The 25,699-nt window shown below is 34.0% G+C and overlaps 1 protein-coding gene across 1 annotated transcript in view; it reads right to left on the reverse strand.

Annotated features, from left to right (window-relative positions):
* Positions 1–25,699, reverse strand: part of LOC142340856 (mucin-6-like) — a 162,482-nt gene that overhangs the window by 95,274 nt on the left and 41,509 nt on the right. The window contains exons 11-12 of the mRNA XM_075391601.1: positions 10,958–11,213; positions 10,062–10,200 (exon numbers count right to left, since the gene is read on the reverse strand). Of these exons, the coding sequence (XP_075247716.1) occupies positions 10,062–10,200; positions 10,958–11,213 (395 nt within the window). The remainder of the gene's footprint in view (positions 1–10,061; positions 10,201–10,957; positions 11,214–25,699) is intronic.

Here is a 25,699-nt window from a genome sequence, read left to right on the forward strand (position 1 = left end):
CAAGGAGTTGTTCAAAGTGAACCAAATTGATATCCCAGACTACCAGTTCTTTTTAGGTTGTTATGCAAAAAGAACGGTCCGCCTAACTTTCCTAGAAAAAAAGTTAGTTTTTCATACGGAAATTTGCTATTATTTCAAATAAATAATTTTAAAAATAGGTCAATTTCGTCGGGTCGAGGAGTTGTCCAAATCAAACCGAACTCGGTATGGAGAATCCCATAGGTATCTAGAGTGTAAAACAAAAAGAATTTCTGCTATAGCTTGCCTAGAAAAAAAGTTAGTTTTTCATACGGAAATTTTGACTTATTCGCTTATTCTATTTTCAAAAATATAGAAATTTCATCGGATCAAGGAGTTGTTCAAAGTGAACCAAATTGATATCCCAGACTACCAGTAATATTTAGGTTGTAATGCAAAAAGAATGGTCCGCCTAACCTTCCTAGAAAAAAAGTTAGTTTTTCATACGGAAATTTGCTATTATTTCGTTTAAATTGCAATTATTGAATTTTAAAAATAGGTCTATTTCGTCGGGTCAAGGAGTTGTCCAAATCGAACCAATTTTGGTATGGAGTATCCCCTGTATATATAGAGTCTAAAACAAAAAGAAATTTTGCTATAGCTTGCCTAGGAAAAAAGTTAGTTTTTCATACGGAAATTTTGACTTATTCGCTTATTCTATTTTCAAAAATATAGAAATTTCATCGGGTTAAGGAGTTGTTCAAAGTGAACCAATTTGATATCCCAGACTACCAGTGCTATTTAAATTGTAATGCAAAAAGAATGGTCCGCCTAACTTTCCTAGAAAAAAAGTTAGTTTTTCATACGGAAATTTTGACTTATTCGCTTATTCTATTTTCAAAAATATAGAAATTTCATCGGGTCAAGGAGTTGTTCAAATCGATTTAAACTCGGTATGGAGAATCCCATAGGTACCTAGAGTGTAAAACAAAAAGAATTTCTGCTATAGCTTGCCTAGAAAAAAAGTTGGGTTTTCATACGGAAATTTGCTATTATTTCGAATTATTTTGCGAGTATTATTTTAAAAATAGGTCTATTTCGTCGGGTCAAGGAGTTGTCCAAACCCAACCAATTTTGGTATGGAGTATTCCCTGTATATATAGAGTCTAAAACAAAAAGGAGTTTTGCTATATCTTGCCTAGGAAAAAAGTTAGTTTTTCATACGGAAATTTGCTATTATTTCAAATAAATAATTTTAAAAATAGGTCTATTTCGTGGAGTCGAGGAGTTGTCCAAATCGAACCAAACTCGATATGGAGAATTCCATAGGTATCTAGAGTGTAAAACAAAAAGAATTTTTGCTATAGCTTGCCTAGAAAAAAAGTTGGTTTTTCATACGGAAATTTGCTATTATTTCGAATAATTTTGCGAGTATTATTTTAAAAATAAGTCTATTTCGTCGGGTCAAGGAGTTGTCCAAACCGAACCAATTTTGGAATGGAGTATTCCCTGTATATATAAAGTCTAAAACAAAAAAGAATTTTGCTATATCTTGCCTAGGAAAAAAGTTAGTTTTTCATACGGAAATTTTGACTTATTTGCTTATTCTATTTTCAAAAATATAGAATTTTCATCGGGTCAAGGAGTTGTTCAAAGTGAACCAAATTGACATCCCAGACTACCAGTACTATTTAGGTTGTTATGCAAAAAGAATGGTTTGCCTAACTTTCCTAGAAAAAAATTAGTTTTTCATACGGAAATTTGCTATTATTTCAAATGAATAATTTTAAAAATAGGTCTTTTTCATCGGGTCAAGGAGTTGTTCAAAGTGAACCAATTTTGGTATGGAGTATCCCCTGTATTTATAGAGTCTAAAACAAAAAGAAATTTTGCTATAGCTTGCCTAGGAAAAAAGTTAGTTTTTCATACGGAAATTTGCTATTATTTCGTTTAAATTGCAATTATTGAATTTTAAAAATAGGTCTAATTCGTCGGGTCAAGGAGTTGTCCAAATCAAACCAATTTTGGTATGGAGTATCCCCTGTATATATAGAGTCTAAAACGAAAAGAAATTTTGCTATAGCTTGCCTAGGAAAAAAGTTAGTTTTTCATACGGAAATTTTGACTTATTCGCTTATTCTATATTCAAAAATATAGAATTTTCATCGGGTCAAGGAGTTGTTCAAAGTGAACCAAATTGATATCCCAGACTACCAGTACTATTTAGGTTGTTATGCAAAAAGAATGGTTCGCCTAACTTTCCCAGAAAAAAATTAGTTTTTCATACGGAAATTTGCTATTATTTCAAATAAATAATTTTAAAAATAGGTCTTTTTCATCGGGTCAAGGAGTTGTTCAAAGTGAACCAAATTGATATCCCAGACTACCAGTACTATTTAGGTTGTAATGCAAAAAGAATGGTCCGCCTAACCTTCCTAGAAAAAAGTTAGTTTTTCATACGGAAATTTGCTATTATTTCGTTTAAATTGCAATTATTGAATTTTAAAAATAGGTCTATTTCGTCGGGTCAAGGAGTTGTCCAAATCGAACCAAATTGATATCCCAGACTACCAGTACTATTTAGGTTGTTATGCAAAAAGAATGGTTCGCCTAACTTTCCTAGAAAAAAAATTAGTTTTTCATACGGAAATTTGCTATTATTTCAAATAAATAATTTTAAAAATAGGTCTTTTTCGTCGGGTCAAGGAGTTGTTCAAAGTGAACCAAATTGATATCCCAGACTACCAGTACTATTTAGGTTGTAATGCAAAAAGATTGGTCCGCCTAACCTTCCTAGAAAAAAAGTTAGTTTTTCATACGGAAATTTGCTATTATTTCAAATAAATAATTTTAAAAATAGGTCTTTTTCATCGGGTCAAGGAGTTGTTCAAAGTGAACCAAATTGATATCCCAGACTACCAGTAATATTTAGGTTGTAAGGCAAAAAGAATGGTCCGCCTAACCTTCCTAGAAAAAAGTTAGTTTTTCATACGGAAATTTGCTATTATTTCAAATAAATAACTTTAAAAATAGGTCTTTTTCATCGGGTCAAGGAGTTGTTCAAAGTGAACCAAATTGATATCCCAGACTACCAGTAATATTTAGGTTGTAATGCAAAAAGAATGGTCCGCCTAACCTTCCTAGAAAAAAGTTAGTTTTTCATACGGAAATTTGCTATTATTTCGTTTAAATTGCAATTATTGAATTTTAAAAATAGGTCTATTTCGTCGGGTCAAGGAGTTGTCCAAATCGAACCAAATTGATATCCCAGACTACCAGTACTATTTAGGTTGTTATGCAAAAAGAATGGTTCGCCTAACTTTCCTAGAAAAAAATTAGTTTTTCATACGGAAATTTGCTATTATTTCAAATAAATAATTTTAAAAATAGGTCTTTTTCATCGGATCAAGGAGTTGTTCAAAGTGAACCAAATTGATATCTCAGACTACCAGTACTATTTAGGTTGTAATGCAAAAAGAATGGTCCGCCTAACCTTCCTAGAAAAAAGTTAGTTTTTCATACGGAAATTTGCTATTATTTCAAATAAATAATTTTAAAAATAGGTCTTTTTCATCGGTTCAAGGAGTTGTTCAAAGTGAACCAAATTGATATCCCAGACTACCAGTAATATTTAGATTGTTATGCAAAAAGAATGGTTCGCCTAACTTTCCTAGAAAAAAAATTAGTTTTTCATACGGAAATTTGCTATTATTTCTAATAAATAATTTTAAAAATAGGTCTTTTTCATCGGGTCAAGGAGTTGTTCAAAGTGAACCAAATTGATATCCCAGACTACCAGTAATATTTGGGTTGTAATGCAAAAAGAATGGTCCGCCTAACTTTCCTAGAAAAAAAGTTAGTTTTTCATACGGAAATTTGCTATTATTTCGTTTAAATTGCAATTATTGAATTTTAAAAATAGGTCTATTTCGTCGGGTCAAGGAGTTGTCCAAATCGAACCAAATTGATATCCCAGGCTACCAGTACTATTTAGGTTGTTATGAAAAAAGAATGGTTCGCCTAACTTTCCTAGAAAAAAAATTAGTTTTTCATACGGAAATTTGCTATTATTTCAAATAAATAATTTTAAAAATAGGTCTTTTTCATCGGGTCAAGGAGTTGTTCAAAGTGAACCAAATTGATATCCCAGACTACCAGTACTATTTAGGTTGTAATGCAAAAAGAATGGTCCGCCTAACCTTCCTAAAAAAAAGTTAGTTTTTCATACGGAAATTTGCTATTATTTCGTTTAAATTGCAATTATTGAATTTTATATAATGGTTTATATAATTGCTTTATTTATTGTTTGCTTTTATTTTCTTTGGAGATAGAGTTTAGACCTGGTTTTTTGGCCAGTGCTTTGCTCAAAAATCTCCTATAGTTGAATGTTCATAACTCTGCCGTAGCCGGTCCCCAGCCCGGTTGAGATAAGGAGGAGGGAAACACACCCAAATCATAATGGAAAAATCTCATAAGTTGATTTTTTAAAATCAAATTGAGATATTTCCGACACTACTGTAGCTAAATTTATAGACTCATTTAGTGCATCTGATCAGACTACCGCGTGCTTTCGAGACGGTTTAAGGGCCGAGGATTTTGCCCAAAAATAACGGGGAAAAGAGTGTAAAGAGTGTAAAAATAATATTTTTACACCGTTAGTGCCCTTCTAACTAAGGGTTTAATAACGGGGAAAAGAGTGTAAAGAGTGTAAAAATAATATTTTTACACCGTTAGTGCCCCCCTTATTAAGGGTGGAATTACATATTAAAGTGTAATTTACGGGTGGAAATTATAGAAAAAGAGTGTAAAAAAGAGTGTAACAATAAGTTTTAACGGTGTAACAAAGAGTGTAACAATAAGTTTTAACGGTGTAATAAAGAGTGTAAATTTAAGTTTCAACAGTGTAATCAAAAGAGTGTAAAATTAAGTTATTCCACTCTTTTTCCACCGTTAAATCTTAAAATTACACCGCTAAAATTACACTCTAACAGGGAATTCCACCCTTAATAAGGGGGGCACTAACGGTGTAAAAATATTATTTTTACACTCTTTACACTCTTTTCCCCGTTATTTTTGGGCAAAATCCTCGGCCCGGGATCGAAGTCTTTATGCAAACCGTTATATGTTGGTTGAATTATGAGCACCATAGACGGCACCCATGATGGGGCATCTTACAATTGATTCACCAAAAGTGAGTTATTGATGATGCAGACAATGAGTTAGAAACTTGTTAGTGGATAGAACTTTGCTCGTTAATTATCCTGCTTTATGTAATCTTGTCCGAGTGCCTGTCTGCTCAGAAATACAGATCTCAATATTTTTCTCAATAATATTAAGCAAACAATTAAACATAGCCGAAAGAGTTCCGGAAACAACTCGAACTTGTATTCGCAGAAAAAACTAGCCTTTCAAACTAATAGGATCTAATGACAAAAAATTCTTAGGTGAAAATTAGCAAAAATCAAATCAGAGAAAAATTTTTAATGATTGCGTAGTTTAAACAAATTTAGTCTTGGCTTTGATCAACATCCATAAAAAATTAAATCAATCCTTTAAGGTAACGTCCGATATTATTAATTGCTAAACACAACTTTCCTTCGCTACGCCAATTTTCCACTTTTCTGCATTAAACACGTAGAGGTTAAACTGAATGCTTTCATTTGGATATCTTGTAGCTCCCTGCTGATGGATGACCACAAAAGCTAGTAAAATTAAATGAAATCCCCACTAATTGAGTGAAATTTAAACAAGGAAGGGCTCCCCTCTCATAAAGTGAGTCTAATATCACTTGAAATTCTTGACCCTCTCATTGGGCGTAGCGGCATAATTGGATGCGACAGTACCTATCGTTTCTAGCTCATAACCGCGAACCTCTTGCAATCAGCATTGTGGCTGAGCCACGCTTGGTACTTATTGATACCACTTGAGTGAGGCGATTGAAGGCTTTTGATAGGCCTGAGGGCTGGAAACCTCTGTTACCAGATAAAAGAGCTATTCTTTTCCGCGTTGCTTCGGGTTGTCTAAAGTTGTCTATAGTTTCTAACGCCAATGGCATGAAGTGGATGCCCATATCTCTGCACTTCTGGTAATAATGCCCAATCTTTCTGTCTTCCGCTAGTGTTAGAGCGAAACCACATGTCGACGTCGCATCTGAGATAAGACTGCTTGCAGTGGGGACATAATGGTGACGTCTCAAGCTGCGGGTTATCCTGCTATAGAACTGGGCAAATACACGTCGCCTGGTCTTGACTTGTTTTCCGGCAGAAGATGTTTTTGCTCACATACAGGGGAAAAATTGGCCGACGAACAGACTGCCATTATTGTGTCTTGTACTCTGTCATGAAGAGAGATAATATCGCCACGCCCGTGACATGAAACGGCATGATATCCAAATATGTCCAACTTAGCTGACTTAAAATATGGACATCTGCTTTACGAATCATAGAGTGGAATTCCCAAACATTATTTAAGAGCAGCTCGGAACTCGTTAGGTTGAAGATGTAAGCCAAGAGCAGGTATAGGTGCTGCCGTCAACCAAGCCCCAATTGAGGTAGGGAAAGAGATAACAGTCTAGTTTTTTCTCGGGTGGAGGTTTGACTTTCAAAGAGGTTGCTTCGAGCTGTATTGTCAAACTGTTCTTGAATTTTCTATTGCGTCAAATCAAGAATTTCCGAAGTGCTAAACTCTTCCACAAAATATGTGAAACTACTTTCGTGAGTTGGGTTCACTCCAGTAATTTTTTCTACTATGTTTGCTGAGATAAGAAACCATTTGATTTGGTTCAGAGAACTTCGAACTCCAGCTCTTTTTTTGCTTATTAACAGGCATGCCTGGTCCCATGGAAAAGTGCTGATTACAGAACCCAATATCTTTTCAAACGTTGTTTTTTGGATATGATCAAATTTTTCAAAAACTTTGTTACTCTAAGGGGACGGAGTGTTGCATCTCAACGACTACACCAATATAGGTGCACCCAGACAGCTACGCAGAACTCCACGAGCGCTCTGACTCTCCTCCAAATAGCCCAGATTGTCTAATGCTTTCTCGAGTTTTTGAAACCGTTTTTCTAAACAAGATGCAACAAAAGTGAGTGTTCCGATTGCTGCGCCCAAGATTTCCATTTCTGATTGGCTGTTTCTCTTTATCCTGCTGTCAACAACATTAAATTACGTGTTGAACCAAAACTCGCACTTGTGTCTTCTGAGTTCAAGGCCCCACTTGTTACCATGAGTTGATAAAGTTTTTGATGATTCACATAGCTCCTCTTCCGTTCCTGCTATAATTCCATCATCAAGGTACAATGAATTCTGCATAAGATTTGGTAACCTATTGTCGAGTTCTTTGATAAAATGCCAAAGTGCTATAGATAACAGTAATTGCCGCAGCGGATCTCCTTGTTGGACTCCCGAAAGACTTTGAAACTGAGTTGCAATAAAAAGGAACTTGCTATACTGAGAATAGCAAAAAGAAGCTAAAGGGGCTAAACCGGAAACGAATTTCCGGGCTGCATCTAACACAATGCTTTTCGTAAAGCAATTTTAAGTCGGTTTGAAATAGGCCCGCTTTTTCTGGGTTCAATAACTTTTGAAAAGTTTATTTTGATGCATGTACCATGCATTCGGCAATGCATTTAACTGCCACGCCAATTTTTTTGGGTGGAAAGAGTTCAACAGCCACAGAACTGGTCTCCTGTGCAGTACATTTGACGACGAGGTGTCAAAAAACTTCTCCCACGGTGATTGGCAGTACACCTCTTTTTGTCTTTTCAGCGCTGCGAGCGAAGCAGAGAAAAAAATTGCAGCAACAAAACTGGGGATCTGCCCTCTGCTTGTCAAATTCACTAATTTTGTGATGTTTGAAATAAATTATTTGACTAATCGGGGACTGTGCACGTTACGGCATGTAGAATTTTCTCAGTGTACATTTTGGATGGACCGGCTGCTGTAAACACAGACGCTTCGTCAAATTGATAAGAATAACTACAGTAATCATCATTTTCACTCGGTGGCACTTTTTTGGCAGGATGCAAGTTCATCACCTCTTTCAACCGTTCTTTATTATCAGGGGCCACACCATCCAAAGACAAGATTTTTGCTGCACGTCCAAATTCGCCTTGAAGGCAGAGAGATTTGGCACATGCTGCAAGGGATTCCATTGAGTCATGATTTTTTTCTTGGCTTCTTTCATAGAGGCTGCTTTGAACCATAGCCCAATATAGTTGCCATTTTTCCAACGCTAGAATCTACTTAGCTTGAGTCATTCTTTCTTCTCTTTGTGTTTTTCTGTTGCTAACGCACAGAACGCACTTGATTATTGCAAGGAGGTTTTTTTTCAATTTTCTGGGGAACCTGGCTGAGAAACACAGCCCTCAATGATAGGTGTTAGCAATTGAGACCATCTTTGCTGGAACTTGCAAGGAACAAATCGAAATGTAAGTAGTTTTTTCTTGCAATACGTTTCGAAGTCTGGGAGGACGTTTAGGTTCAAATTTGCTGTGTTTTGAGAGATGTTACTTTGGTCAATTTCTTCGCCGTTTGTGGCTGATACCAGCTCGTCAATGCGGGCTGCAATATCATCGGGAATTCTATTGCTTGGTGACAAATGACTACTAAATTGAGAGTACGGCCAAATTGATCTACAGCATACCCATTCGTCAAAAGTTGGGCCCCAGTCTTCGTATCGTATTTGTGCTTTGTTTGATTGACGGTCGATTTCAACTACTTTATATAAGTTGTCTTTTTTTATCAGGGTAGAAGAAGGTTGTATGAGTAGAAACTCGAAAACGCAAATCAAAGTCATCAGTAGGTAAATTTTGCATTTTTTGTGTCTGACCTGACGAAATATTGGTCTCATTCAAAATGACTGAATTTTGTTTTCCTGTCTAGGTTCCGCAGCTTTTTTTTTCCCGGATATTGAAGGCATATTAACAATTTCCAATATCAGTGAATTTTAATTGTTATTAACGGGCTTTTTCTTCTTTTGGCTTCTTGTCATGATTATGAATAACCGTTTGTTTTCTTCCTAATGCGTATGTGTTTCCTAACTCGTTTATTTTTCCTAATGTGTTGGTTTCTCATTGTTGTTAGCGATAAGAAGAAAAGCTTCTTACAAAAATAGCATTTTGTTGTTTATTTTCGTTAATTTCGTTTTTGCCTGAAACCATGAAACTGCTGTGTGAAATTGATCAAGCCAGGAAAAAGATTTTTTTTGTCAACCACCAAAAAAAGAGGAGAAGGTAATGAAGTAACACTCCGTCGCAAAAGTCTCTTGCTGCTGTCCAGTTTCAAAATAAATTGTAAAAAGGGTGGTTACTTTCGGGTCCAAAAGATGTAGTCAAAGTTCACGATATATTTTTGCCACTTTTGTTCTCTTCGGGTAAAAGAGATTAACTCAACGCACGTGCAATATGTAACCCTAAAATTATGAGCTTTTATTATGAGTTGTTTTTCGGCAACCTATAATAAGCCCGCAAAAAATATCAAAATTATCAACATAGATTGCAAAAACATAAAATTTTAAACTAACTTAAAGGGTGAAACAAATTGGCCTCACGTGAATTAAAAAAACAGTTGCCCCCTTATAGTGAAAATTGTTTTTTTACAACAAGTAATCCAATTTATTAGCTGCACAAAAGTGCAAAGGTTTTTCATTTAATTAATATTTTTCAAAAAATTTTCGGAAAAATAATTTTTTGCTTTTCTAGGGTGCCAATACTTTGAATAACGTATTTAAGGTGATAAATTTTCAAAATGCATCGAAAGCTTGTTAATGTTTTTCACATAAAAGAGTTTTTTGTTGCCAAATTTGCGCCTTAAAAGTATGTTCCAGTTGCATTGAAAAGATTGGTCTTCGACCCTCTTGATTTGAAAATGTTGTTAATTAACTTAGCAATTTCGCATAAAATTATCAGAAAAGGGAAAATGTTGAGAGTTTTCATAATAGTTCTCTTGTATTAACCAATTTGGAAAAAATGGCACTCCTGCCTTCAGAAATGAGCAAAATTTTTTTAAAAAATGGACATAAAAACGCTATCTCGTCGCCATTAAGGTTTTTGAGCAATTTCGTTTTGTCTCGCACAAAAGTTTAATGGAATATTGATTTACCTGAGCAAGTATATATTCGCAGTTTCCAGGGTAGAGATAGTTTAGACCATCAAACGTGGTGTAGAGTCCGTGTCCTGTCACCTCACACACTCCTTCACACTTGTGGTGAGAACACTCCCATTGACCACCCTCACACGTGCTAGAAATACATAACATGTCGCAATTTTCTTTACAAGCTCAACTACTCAACCAAGTCATGTGACATTTTGATCGAGCGTTTATTACGTGTATGTTAAGCTGTTATACTGTTGCTTTCTAACATATCGAGTTAACAATGGATTGAAAAGAGGTCATAAAACCAATAATGACGGAAAGTCAGAAATCAGTAGTTTAATTAATTTAATTTACAGGCGTACTTGGCAAAAAGTGTCCAATAACTCAATTACGCAGTAACTCAAATCGATTAAAAATATTTATTTTGACGTACAGCAAACTATGGATATAAAATATTAAATCCTGTAGTTATCAAAATACTGTTCTTCACATATTACTTATGTTTAGAATAAAATTTATAAAATCGAATACAAAGAATCTTATAATTTGTCTCTCAAATCGCGTACTAAATTGTCGCTCTATGCAGAAATAGCCTAAATACGGGGAATGCGATGAAAAAAAATTTTTCACCGCTAAAAGCGCAAAAATTCACCGCATTCAACGCTAAAAGATGCGGGCGCTTTGCGGTGAAAAAAGTTTTTTTTCACCGCTATTCCGCTAATCTTACATTATTTTTGGACCAAACCTCGACCCGGGCTATAACGGTATGGGAGGTGCGTTTTTTGTTTCTTTTCGATTCTGTTTCTTTGTGATATTGGAATCTTGAAAGACAGCTTTCTCTAAATATTTTGGAAACTATTAGAAACGAATTACAAAACAAAATTGCAGTATATTGACTTTACCATTGGTTGCAGCCGTCGGCCAGCTGGACAATCTGCCCAGTGGTATAGTCTACTCCATTATAGTCACAAGGACACTCTTCCTTCCTCACACACTCTCCACTCCTCTCACTGAGGTAGAAGCCCTCTTTGCAGAAACACCCTGGCACACACTCTGAGAAACAAGCCGCGTCCAGGGCCCGGCTTGAGAAGCGACATGAGTGGACGCACGACGGACCGCATTCTGTGTATTCCATGTTGGGATCGGGGCAGGACTTAGCTGAAATTCGGAAGAAACGCATATGCCTTCGCAATCGTAATCATTAGGAAATTTAACTTTGCTTCATAGACTGATTGCTAGAAGAGATTCACTAACTTGTATAATGAGCTAATTTTTAATTTTCTGAGTTTCTACAACCTGGATCTAACCCCCCCCCCCCCCCCCCAAAAAAAAGAAAATTGGGCTACAATTGAAGGAAATCTAAGGAAATCTACAAAAAGGAAAACTCATTTTTAACTGCATTTTGAGCTTCAATTGGTTCCTAAGAGGTGTTGACGAACGATGTTAAAGTGGGGCTGCAATGGGAGGAGTTGCTAAAAGTTTCCACGGCAGCACCACAATTACATCATTTTTTTATCCTTCCATCATCTTATTGCAGCCCAAGATGCTTTTAGCTTCATTTTCCTAGGAAACCCTCTAACTGCACTCTTACTTGTTTTTGGAGGAGGAAATTGAGCACTTTAAAATTTGAAATACAATATTTGAAAAAGTCACGTAAAAAGAGATGTTGCAATTAAGGTCTGTTGAGTTTTTGCTGTAGTAAAATTTCTTTCTGCTAGTATGCTGGTTTGTTGTTTAGTCTCGTTCCTTGCTAGGGTGTGACTTAAGTTCATTCTAGAGTTACGGCTGGTTTGTTTCGTGACTTTCACCACACTTGTTTGCTAGCAATTTGTTGTAGCTTTATTAATTTTCGTAGTATGCCTTTTTGTTGTCTGGGTAGGGTGGTTTGCTAGGGTGTGACTTAAGTTTGTTCTGGAGTTACGGCTCGTAAATTTCCTGACCTTTTAGATTTTGGTTATAATACATCGTTGCCGTAAATTGTTTCATGTTTTGATGCCGTTGGTAAAGCCCCATAATGTTTTGTGCTAGTTTACCTGGCAGTAGCTCCTCTCCTTCTTTCTAGGATGTGACTTAAGTTTATTCTGGAGTTACGGCTAGCTTGTTCGGTTGAGTTTGTTGCTGTGGTCTGCTAGCATCGATCTTCCCGCCTCCTCGCTTGTGGTTTCCGCCCCGCCCGTGCCGTTTTCCCGTTTCGTCGCGCGCCATCCGCCCGAGGTTTCCGCCCCGCCCGTGCCGTTTTCCCGTTTCGTCGCGCGCCATCCGCCCGAGGTTTCCGCCCCGCCCGTGCCGTTTTCTCGTTTCGTCGCGCGCCATCCGCTCGATGTTTCCGCCCCGCCCGTGCCGTTTTCCCGTTTTGTCGCGCGCCATCCGCCCGACGTTTCTGCCCCGCCCGTGCCGTTTTCCCATTTCGTCGCGCGCCATTCGCCCGACGCTCCCGTTTGTCCGTCCGGTTTCCCGTTGAGTCGTGCGTTACTCTTTCGGCGTCTCTTCCCGTCCGTCCCGTCTCCCGTCCTGTCCCGTTTCGCGCTTCCTGCGCACCGTTCTTTCTTTCTTTCGCTGGGTACTATTGTACTCGACGAACATTTTGCTCTTTGGCGGTTTGCTAGGCAAACCGTCACACCAGGGTTCGGTATAACCCATTTGTGTTGTGCTGTTGCATGTGTGTGTACTCTATATTAGTACCAAATTAAACTTGTGGTTCCTGTTTTTCTTAAGATCATGACAACTTTACAGGACAAATTCAACAACAGACTGCATTATTGCTTTTTCAAGGACGCAAGCCTATGAAAGAACATCTTTTCCGTTAATTTCATGACAACCTCCCGCAGCGAATGGTGACAAACTGTGTGTGTGAACAGAGATTATATAAGTTATGACTTTAACAACTAGAGCCGCGCTACGGTTACAATTTGATAGACATAATCCGATCCTGCACACAGCTGCGGACCTGTTAAATGAACCCTCCTCTGTTCGGACGGTTGACTGTTCTGTTTGTACACTGGACTCGGATTGAATCTCACCGCACCCTACTGCATACAGAGCCCATAAAAAAAAAGAACAGCAGAATTGGACCTCCAGATGGTCGGAAGTGAGCAACCGAGCAGTTGACCAATAAAGACAAAAACTCAAAACTGTAAGATCCATCCAAACTCAACTTCATTTCTGTATGCTATAAATTGATCAATAACCGGCAAATCTAGCCCCCCAGAACCCATTTCCTATCCCATATAACAAATTTTTTGAGTTCACCGGTCACCGATAACCCAACACATACACATTTTTTGTTGAAAAAACAACAATTTTGAAAATTTTTGGTCAAAATTTAGAATTGACCAAATCGAAGTGAAGGTTGGTACTTGGGTAAGACTATTACACTTTTAAGCGAAGCGAAAAAAAAAACTTGAAAAAATTAACCAAACTTGAGAAAATTTTGCAATACATCATTTAGAGCGTCGATAGATTGCGGATCGAACAGAAGTATAAAAAAGGGTAGAATTTAGAGTTTGGTCAAAATTTTCAAATTTTGAAAAAAAAGAATCAGGGAACTGATTTTTTTTCTCTCAAATTGAGCACTTTAAAATTTTTTGAAGGAGAAAATTGAGCACTTTAAAATTTGAAATACAATATTTGAAAAAGTCACGTAAAAAGAGATGTTGCAATTAAGGTCAATTGACTATTAATTTTGATTTGAAAAAAAGTATTTTCGTAAACTAATAATGAGCTCAGCGATAAGTGAAATCAACTGTTACCAGCTATACCAAGCTTTTGATTGACACCAAGATATCACTTTTTTAGGCGATGAATTTTCAGGTTGCAACTTTGAGTTCCATTATGTATTTACGCTTGCTTTTTCTTCATAATCAAATATGAAAACGTAAAAACTAAAAAAAAAATGAATAAGTGGATACGAATCCGTCAATTCACCTAGTTTTCAGTGAAACTTGTTAAGCACAGCATAAATATTTGGGTTTTGTGGTAATACTTTGACCAGAAAACCGAGTCGTTCAAAGTTTTTCCAAGCTGCTTGTTAAATGCCGGATGAGCAAAACGAGTCAATAATCTTAAACAACAAAACAGAAAAGAACAACTGAACTGCAGTTGTCAAAGCTGAAAACACCACAGATTTTCTAAAATGTTCAATTTGACCACCATAGGATGTTTTGGATTTCAATAAAGCAAACGGAAATGAAAAACATAGAAAATAGAAAAGATCTGTCAAAATTAATTATTTCAGTGTATTGGTGGATTAGAACTCAAAATTATATTCCATGAAATCGAGAGCAATAATCTTTATTGAGAAGCATATACGAACTCTTCTTGAGACACAGAGGCTCGGTAATGTGCAATCGCACATAAAGTTCCGACCCCGCTCATCCACATTTTTGGCATAATTGTCTACGAAATGAGGAACAGGTAGAAAAACTCTAAAACTTAAGTATTTTTTAAAAAAAAATATGGCGTATGAACGAAAAGCCTCCAAAGCAAAAAACTCACTGGAGTAAAAAAAATGACGCACTATATTGATGAAATTTGCCAGTATTAAGAAAATGAAATAAGACGAACAGCAAATTCAAACAACAACAACAAACATTAATAAGACATCAAAAACTTAATGTCAGTTTTAAAAAACAAAACTTAATAACAAAGTCAGCATATCGTCAGATAAAACTGAAACCAAACAAAATAACTTTTAATTCACCAGAAAAGATATGGGACTGGTCCATAATAAAGCTTGGTAACAATTAAACAAAAAAGAACAAAAACAGTAAACTTAAAAAACTTGCTCATTTTTTTAAAACACAGTTAATTTCAAGGTAATGAAAAACATTAGAAATCAACTTAAACATCCCAAAGGATTTTGATTACCAATGCTTCTATAGAAAGGAAGGGCATTAAGACCTGTCCTTATTCTTTTTTTTGCGGTTAAAAAGAACAACAAAATGGCAACAAACAAAAAATCAATTAAAACTTGCCAGAAAACGCTGTCGAAGCCACAAAGCCATATTTTGGCATTCAAAACATGTTCGATTGCGCCTTGTTTGAACACAGATAAGGTATTATGAGAACAAGGTAGTATAAGTATCAATGAGAATAGGTAACAAGTAGACAAAAGAGCACGCTTAAGTAAAACTTTGTTTTTTTTTCGACAAAAAATCACTCATGAAAGCCATTAATTACAAAATGGAATAAATAAATTCGTGCAAAAAAGCTCTTGAGACCTGCAGTTATCCAGAATATATCTTATGTCCACAAAAAGAACGTCTAACATGACAAGAAAAACAAAAAATTATTTGTTTGTTTTTTTTTTAAATAAACCCGTGTCGAAGCCAATAAACTCATAAAGAATTCTTTAAAAACATTACATTGTGAATTGACTTGTAATTAATGAAAATAGTTAGAAAATCAATAAGAAATAACAAAATTTCGAATTTAAAAAAATTTTTGTTATTTTTGGAAAAATAATAGTTTTCAAAGCCATGAAAGCAATCAGCAGTCTACTTATAGCGGAATATCAGCTCATCTGTTGTTTCATTATAAGCAAATTAGACCTGTCATTATACAGGAAGTTTTATACGACTATAAGGTCAAAACAAAAACAACAGTTTAAAACAAATTTAAAAAAATTAATTTAAATCCTTCAAGAATTTAATGTCGAAGCCGTTAAAACCATAATATATCCATTTCAGGATTTTAAAATTTTCAATTGTGTTTTATTTTTATTGCCAATAATGTGATATGAGAGCTGTCTATAATGTGATAATGTGACAAAACTAGAAAACATGAAAAACTGGTAAATTTATAAAAGTAAAAAAAAAATCTGAAATTTTTCAAAGCCAGAAAATAATAATTTAAGGCCTACAACTGCAATAGAGAATAAAATTTACATCAGTAGAAATAAAAAGCATTCTTTGTTTGCTGACACTAAGCTACAAAAAAAGAGCAAAAAAAGAGGCAACTTTAATTAAGCCAAGTTTTATTTTAAAATCAATTTTTTAAAAGTCAAAACGAATATAAGCTTTGAAGTAAAAAAATCAGATTCATTATTTTGGAGCTGTTTAGTCAGCCGTTGGGGAACTTTATCACTACTGAGCTTTTATTTGAAATGTTCTGTCTGGTAACTAATATAAAAGGTTAACTTTTTTTTAAAAAAAAACTGACTGATTACAATCTGAATTCTTTTTTGGATTGTAACAGTCCAATCTCGGTCCAAAACTAGCCCTGCTTTTGCTGCTTGTCCATTAGGAGCACTTATATTTTGAGATCTTATGGAGATAGATTATTTGTTGGTTGAGAATCAAAAATGTATGCTGCGTTTTTGATAATCAATGAGTAAGGTTAGCAAAAAACGGCAAAATTTCAATTACAGAGCATTCTCAATGGACGTTGAAGTAGGAATAGCCCCCTTTTGAGTCTAAAAAGATTCTATTAGTGGTGTTTGGGGGGTGTACATCCGGCAAATTTAATCAAAGTGGACTAAAAAAAGCTTATTTCGTGCTGTTTTTGATGAAAAAGGCTGGAATTTGAAATATTTGCCAAATATTTTGGACAAAAAATTTAAATAAAATAGTCGACCGTATTTTGTTGTCCTTTAAAATACAATGAACAACACTATTCGTGAAAATTTTAACAGTTTTTAGCAAAATTGACGAAAGTTTAGAAAAAAACTTCCGGAAAATGTGAATAAAAACAACGAAATTCACTCTACTTTTCTCAGAAGTTTAAACCTCGATAACTCCTTGTTAAAAACAAAATTGAAAAAATATTTTTCATTCCATATCGTACGCTGGAAGAGCTTTCTAATGATACCAGTCTCATCAATCTACGATAAACATAACGATAGGCGAAAGTTGTCTGAACAAAAAACCATTTGATTTTATAGTTCTCCCCCCTCAAGAGGGTTCGGAACAATAAACTTTGTTACAGTAACTATGGTGACACCTGATGAGCGCACAAACATCAAATTCACGAAAATAGCTGGAATAAGTTTTATTTAAACACAACTACACATTTAGCTACTCGAACGCTCAATTTATCTACCGTTATCAAACCCAAGAACATGGGTAAGAAAAAAACTGCACCGCCAGATAACGACTAGTAAAAAAAGAGTTTAGAGCTTAGAGCGTGACTTACCACTCACATAAAAATCTGAGAAATTATTTTACCAATTCTGTCATCGTTAAATACGTTCGTTCCAATACTGGACTTTTAAAGTTTTTCATTGGCTTAGATGAATCTTCTTTATAAAATGTGCTATTTTCATCGCTATTTCATGTGCAGTTACCCAAGCGAAGACAAAGTTCAAGACAAAAATTGAATCTTTATCTCTTTTTGTTTGGATCTCTAAACGTTTCCGTTTCAACAAAAATGGCTAAGAAAAGCTACATTAACAAGGCGGCTCGGTAATGTGCGATCGCTTATAAAGTTCCGACCCCGCTCATCCACAATTTTGGCATAATTGTCTACCAAATGAGGAACAGATGGAAAAACACAAAAAATTCAAGTATTTTTCAAAAAAACTGGTCTATGAACGAAAAGATAGCCTCCAAAGCAAATAATTCCGTGGAGTAATAATTGATGCATTAGATTGATGAGATATGCCAATATTAAGAAAGCGAGCGAAGACGAACGGCAAAATCAAACAACAACAACAAACATTAATTACATCAAAAAAAATTTTGTCCGTTTTAAAAAATAGAACTTAATAACAAAGTCAAAAAAGCCTCAGATAAAACTGAAAATAAACAAAATAACTTGTAATTCATCAGAAAAAAAGGTTTTTCAGCAGTTCACAATAAAACTTTAGACAGAAAACTTTAGACAGGTAACAGTTAGACAGAAAATAACAAACTTTAAAGTTAGAAAGTTCGCTGAATTTTTTTTAAAAAAACAATTTATTTCAGAGTAATGAAAACCATTAGGAATCAACTAAAATAATTGGAGTCAGGCATGACTTCCAAAAAGGAATATTTAATATTTGAAAGACTTTATTCAGAAAGACTGAAATACTCTTTTCTGATTGGATAAAAATGATATATTATTTTATCCTCCTTTCCCTTATGTGTTTACCCATCTACCCTCTCTCAGCAGAAGAGAAAGTAATTTAGTCAGTACCAGTTACCATCCTGATTTAATAATAGAGTATATTTCTCTCTCTCTACTCCGCTCTTGTTTTGTATTGAGATAAACGTTAGACCGTAGCATTGGGGCCCGTGCACCGTCTACTGAAGCTCAGATAAAAGAGTAACAGACTAGAGGAATAGAAATTTAGTTAGTCAGGTAAGCCTTAAGATCAACTAGTATTCTTGAGACAACCATAAGACAGTTCAGGAAGTACCCTAACAAAGGTAAGCTCTAGAACACGTCTTATCTGGTGCGACCAGTGAGGCTTTAGTTAGTCAGGTAAGCCTTAAGATCAACTAGTATTCTTGAGACAACCATAAGACAGTTGAGGAAGTACCCTAACAAAGGTAAGCTCTAGAACAAGTCTTATCTGGTGCGACCAGTGCTGAACTAAATTGGGTAAACAATTATAATTTCTGAGGGATATAACAACAACTATTGTTAGAAAAACAGAACGGATTAAAATTCAAAGAATAACAAATGGCTTCCAAATTTGATACACAATCAAACCATAATAACGAATTAACACCTTTTGTTATCGCAAATGATTGTCCACAAGAAAATACAGAATTAATTTACAGAATAATCCTAAATTTGAAGAGAAACCTCTTCAAAGAGACAAATCATATACAACAAATAAAAATCAACCGCAACCATTTGACACACTATCTACCAGTAATACTACTGAATAGTGATAGATACAACAGAAACTATACATTTGTATTAACAAATGAAAATAACAACAGAAGAACATATTTTAATTTCCAAAATGAAACAACATTATCGGAAATGCTAAAAATATTTTTAAAAAGACATGAAGAATCACAGGATAGAACAAAACTAACAGCAATAACATCCACAACATACAACATAATAAGAAACACAAGTGCATATCTCAATGAAAGTCGTCAACAGGTACAGTCTGTGAATGACAGATTAAGATTTGACATCAAAAACTATAATAATTGGCTGACAAAAATAATAGAACTAAAACCAGAAATAAAAACAGCATCAATAGATATCATAAAAATAGTATCTGAATTTACTTTCCTCTTTTGGTTAGACAATTTTGAACATATAAACGAAAAACGAATACAGTTCGGAGAGACATATCCTGACGAAATAGGATATCTCTGTGATGAACTCAAAAATATTTGGGATAAAGAATATTGTTCAGAAAATTTTGAAAGTACTTTACAGATCAGTTCAGACAGTATTAATTTCATTGAAGGAATAGAAAATTACGTGAAAATACTGGATCAAGGACAATCAGGATCATCATCATTTAATATAACAAAAAGTTCAACATCAACGTCAACACCAAAAGATACACAACTGAACAACAATTCACAAGTAAAACAAAAATCAACAATAAAACCAGATAAACTATTAACATCAAATTTATTCGGAAACAACAATAATACAATAGAAGATGTAGACAATTCTGATTCAGATGAAAGAGAAATTAGATCTGACAATCAATTTCCACCATCGGTAAACCAAAACAGACGAAAATACCAAAACAAGGACGAAATTAACAGCAACAGAATGTACATCAACTCGGTAGATAACGAATATAGAAACCAAGAACAGAATTGGGAACAACAACAATATAATTATGAAGACTTAAAAAACGAAATTACACAAACAGTAACAAAACATACTAATAAATTAATAAATAACCTAGAAGAAAAATATCATCGAATGAGCCGAAATATGGAAAAAAGACAAGAAGAAGCACTAGAAATGGTAATCAATAGATTGGATAGAACTCTTGACAATCTACAAGGACAAAATAACTATAGAACGGAATACGAACATCCATTACATAACAGAAATCAAGAAAATCCTTTTCATAACAGAAACCATGAACATACAACAAATGAAAACATACAAAATACTGATAGACATAGTAATCAACAACAAGGAAATCAAAATAGAAGAACAAATTCAATCACAACAGAAGAAAGGGAAACAACAGTAGTAGAACCACCTTTACCATTTTATAAACAATTAACATCAATGAGCATAAACGAAGACCCTCAAATTGAACAAAACATTAGCAGTGGTTCAGTACCAACAACAATAAGACCATTCGATGGAACAGACCCAGCATATACTGTTAAAGAATATTTAAATAGCATTGTCGCTGCTATGATATTCAGCAGTGGCATTGAACCGGTAAATAAACCAGGACATCACCAATGGAAAGTAAAAAGAGCAGCGTTAATACTACATACTTTACAGGGACCTGCACAAAAATGGTATTCGACACTTCCAAGTGAAACAAAATTAGATTGGGAAACATTTTGCAAAGAATTTTCAGATATGTTTGATTCGGAAAAATCAAAACAACAAGCAAAAATCATATTACAACAATTACAAAAACATACAAACGAATCACTAAGATCATTAGCATTAAGAATAGAAACTCTTGTCAAAACTGCTTATTCTCTATACACAGAAGATTACAGAAATAGTGTTATGAACCAAACGTTCATAAGATGTTTAGACAACGAATTAAAAAACGCAGCATTAAAGAAACATGCAAACCACAAACAAACTCCACGAGAACCAGAAATGCCATTCAAAACATTAGTAGAGAAAATAGACCAAATGGATCTAACAAGAACAATAACTAATAATCACAAAAGATTATATGAAGTAAACCAGAGTACAACAAATATTAATGAAGATCTAAAACAAATGAATATAGCCTGTAATAATATAAATGAACTTAATCAAAACGACTTAGAACAATTCGAAGGAACAATATGCAATGTTCTAAACGGAATTAACAATACATATGACAAAAAGAATTTTAAAGGAAGACCAAAGTTTGCACTGTTTTGTAGCTATTGTAGTTCACATGGACACACAAAGGGAAGATGTTTCAAGAGACCACGTCGAGATAGTGTTACAAGACCGAAAGAAAGATCATTTTACAGTCACATGAGAAACAATCAAAACTTACCAAATAGAAGAATTGACTCAAATAATGTCAATGGCAGACAACTACCACCGACATCACCAATATATAACAACTCCAGAAGTCGGACACCATACAGATCACATTCAAGAAATAACTACCATAATAGAAATTCCAGAGATAGTAGAAACAATCAAGGATATCAAAGATCAAATAATTATAATAACAGAAGTACTAGTTATAACAGGAATAACTACAATAGAAACAGAAGCAACAGTTATCATAGAAGCAACAGCTATAACAAATACAATAATAATAATAATAACAGATCAAATTCAAGATACAATGACAGAAATAATTCAAGACAACAATCACCTTATAATAGTAACAAAAACAATAATAATAATAATCGACAAAGATACAACAGTAGAGATTCAAATAGAAACGATAACTATAGACAACGTTCTAATAGTAACAATAGAAATCATTCAAATAACAATAGCAGAAATGATAGAGGATACTCATCCCAACGAGAACAAAATAACAGACATTATTCAAAAGAACGGAGAAATGATGGAAACAACAATAGCAAAAACAGAATAAATAGCGTAGAACAAGAAAAATCAAATAACGATCCACCAGGAATCGACGAATATGAGTACAAATCAGAATCCTCAGACGAAGATCAAGAAATACTAGATAAATTTTACAATGCCAATGAAGATACATGCAATACTGTAATAAATACATTAGAAAGCAACCCAACATGGATATTACCAATGTATCAATATCAGAAATTTGAACAGGACTTTACAAAACAAAAACCTATGTTAGAAATAGATTTTCTATTAGATTCAGGAGCAACATTAAACCTACTAAATGAAGATACATGGAATGAAATCAAATACAATAACCCAGAAATGATCTTGGACAAAGCAAGCAAAACACTAACAGCTGCAAATAATACAAAAATAGACACATTCGGAACAGTAACACTGAATTTAACACCAGACAGAATTTCTAACAATAGAAACAAACCACAAAACAATTTTTGCATTCACTGCTATGTAACACAATGCAATCAAAATATACTGGGTACACCATTCTTCAAAGAATATATCGAGACGATAAATGTTAATACCAACAAACTAACATTAAATACAAATACAAATTTAGACAACGATATTATATTCTACATGAATAGTACTAAAGGTTATCCTTACTACTCTCGATTATACACAATCATTAATAGAGAAACAATCTATATAGAACCAAATCAACAGAAAAGCATAACATTTCCAATACCAATATTTAAACAAATGAAACACTCAAATGATAAAACAATACAAAAATCGAAATTCTATTTCGAACCAATAAACAAATATCATAACGTATCATTTACAGACATAAAGGATTTTTCCTCAGACGAAGAATACTTTATGGACATACTATTGATCAACAAAAATAGACACCGAATAACAATAAATACAGGACTTATCGGTTTCATGAACAGAAATATTAGCTTTAAAAAACAAGATAACGAACTATACCAAACAAACTCTATCGACTTATTCCAAGCACTATACCATCTGACATACGAAAATGAAAACGATATCGATGAAATATTAAACATACAAGAAAACGAAACTATTGAACAAGTCGCAACATTTGAAAGAAAACCAAACTTCAAATGCAAATTTAACATTAACAAATATTCAGAACAAGAAAAAGAATTCATAAAAATGTTTGATTTTCAACATTCACACTTAACGCAAGAAGAATTTGAAAAAGTAGTAAAAATCATATTAGACTATAGACAAGTCTACGCAACAACAAAATTTGACGTAGGAAAAACAAAAGTAAAATTGAACTTACCAATAAAAAAAGATGCAATATTCAAAAAACAAAGAATAAGTAAAGTACCTATACATCTTCGAGAACGAATACAAAAACTATTAGATGTTCTCAAAAAATATGACATAATTGCACCTGTAAATAAAGAACAACTATCAACAGGAAATACATTCACAAACCCGGTAATAATACTACGCAAAGGAGAATCTTTAAAGATTGTACTAGACGCAAGATATTTGAACAGCATGATTGATGAATCAAAGTGCAACTGGCCAATTGAACCAGTTGATGTAGCTTTAACAAGGATAAACGGAACAATATTCACAACAGCAGATCTTAATAGTGCATATAACCAAATACCATTAGACGAAGAATCGATGAGATATACACATTTCACAATTGGAAACGAACAATATTGTTTTAAAAGATTATTCTACGGAATATCAATCGGACCAGCAGCATTTGCATCAATACTAACACATTTCCTTTACACTTTGATCAGAAAAGGAACAGTTATCGCTTACGTAGACGATATCTTTATACAAACAAATTCTTATGACCAAATGTTTGAAACACTAATCGAATATCATAAAGTACTGCTTAAAGAAAATCTCAAAGCAGCACCCGATAAAACATACTTCATGTTAAAGAAAGTAAAATTCTTAGGTCACATTATCGAAGACAAAAAAGTAAAACCACTTACATCACGAATTGATGGATTCCAAAAACTGGAACCTCCAACAAGTATGAAAGCTTTACAACGATACCTCGGAACAATAAATTTCTTAGCCAAATACGTCTATGGAATGCAACCAATATTACAACCATTATACAATCTATTACACAAAGAAAATGATTTCAAATGGACTAAAGAACATCAAAAAATATTTGAACAAATGAAAAAAACAATAACACATAACCTAAAATTAACAATACCAGATACAACAAAACCATTTTACATTATAACAGATGCGTCCAACACAGGCATTGGAGCAGCATTACTGCAACAACATCCAACTGAAAAGAAAATGCGATTAATATCAGCAAATTCTAGACTTTTCACACCGATTGAAATGAGACTATCTACACTAATTCGAGAATGTTCAGCGATTATTTTCGCACTCACAGAATACGAATTCTTATTAACAGGTTCAAATCACCCAATTATTTTATTTACAGATCATAAGCCAATCATTTACCTTTTTACATAAAAGAATAAACCAAACCATAGAGTTTACAGATTTCAATTGATACTAATGAAATTTCCTAACTTACATATTATATGGACTGAAGGAAAAAACCTAGCTCTACCAGATCTACTTAGTAGAACAATAGATGAAGAACATTTTACAAAAACACGTGATATTACAGTGGAAATACCTGAAAATATAAAATTCTTCTTTGCAAAAACACCATTTGCAAATAACCTAGAATGCAAATACAGCATTTGCAACAATACAAACAACGATAACAAAGACACAACGCATTATCCAGTTCTAGCCAATATACACAACAACTACTTTGAAATTAACATTGATAAAAACGAATACCATCCGATATCATATGAAAAATATAATACCGAAACCAAAACAAATTTAGTACCGAAATATAAACCAAAAACAAAAAACTGGCAATCACCATTTGTTGAAAAAGATGACTTAATCATAGAGAAAAACCAAAAAGGACCATACATAACTCATCATGACGATGACTATCTTAGATTAATCAACAATGTAAAACAAGAACAAAATTTCGACCATGCGAAAATAACAGATATTTTCTATGATGAAAAAACAAAAGTAACAGAAGAGTTGATTAAAGAAACACAAATAATAGATCCAGTACTTCATAAAGTCAAAATGTGGAAAAAAAATAACAATAAACCACATTCAGTAACAATGGACATACGCGGAAATAAAGGACTATTCGCGTATTACAGAAAGTTTAAATCAATTACAATTGACGAAAAAACTAACATAATGAAAATGATTATTCGAATAAAAAAACAAACAATACAAAGAATCTGTTTACCACTAACATTACTTTTATGTGTTTTTTACGAAAACCATTGCGTAGATACAGTTGGTCACACGGGACTTGAAAAGACAAAAAGAAACATAATGGAAAAATATTACTTCCCAAACTTAACAACTTGGATCAAGATACTGATCGCAGACTGCATACAATGTCAAACAAACAAAGTTTTCGCTAACACAAAAACAAAAAGTAAGCAAGAACAATTAGCACCTACAAAAACATACTTTAATGAAATGATTATGATAGACACAAAAGGTCCAATACATCCTACATCTGAAGGAAATAATTTTATCTTTGTGATCGTAGACGCATTCTCACATTACGTAACAATAATGTGTGCGCCTCAGAACAATGCACACTATGCAGTTACAGCATTATTTGAACATTGGTTTATGAAATTCGGACTACCCGAAGAAATTCGTTCCGATAACGGATCGGAATATATAAATACAGAATTAACACACCTTTGTAATTACTTTGAAATCAAATTTAAACCAAGCACAACATATGCACCCTGGACAAACGGATTAGTGGAAGGAACTAATAGAATAATTGGACAATTTATCAGAACATTACTCAACGAAAAGTACCAAAACTGGTCTAGAAAAGCAAAATTCTTTCCGTATGCATATAATACGCAATACCAGACAAGATTAGGCATGTCACCTTATGAAGTTGTTTTCAACCAAAAACCAAGAAAACC

This window comes from Convolutriloba macropyga, chromosome 1, assembly GCF_964194025.1.
Source record: "Convolutriloba macropyga chromosome 1, txConMacr16.3, whole genome shotgun sequence".
NCBI lineage: Eukaryota > Metazoa > Xenacoelomorpha > Acoela > Convolutidae > Convolutriloba > Convolutriloba macropyga.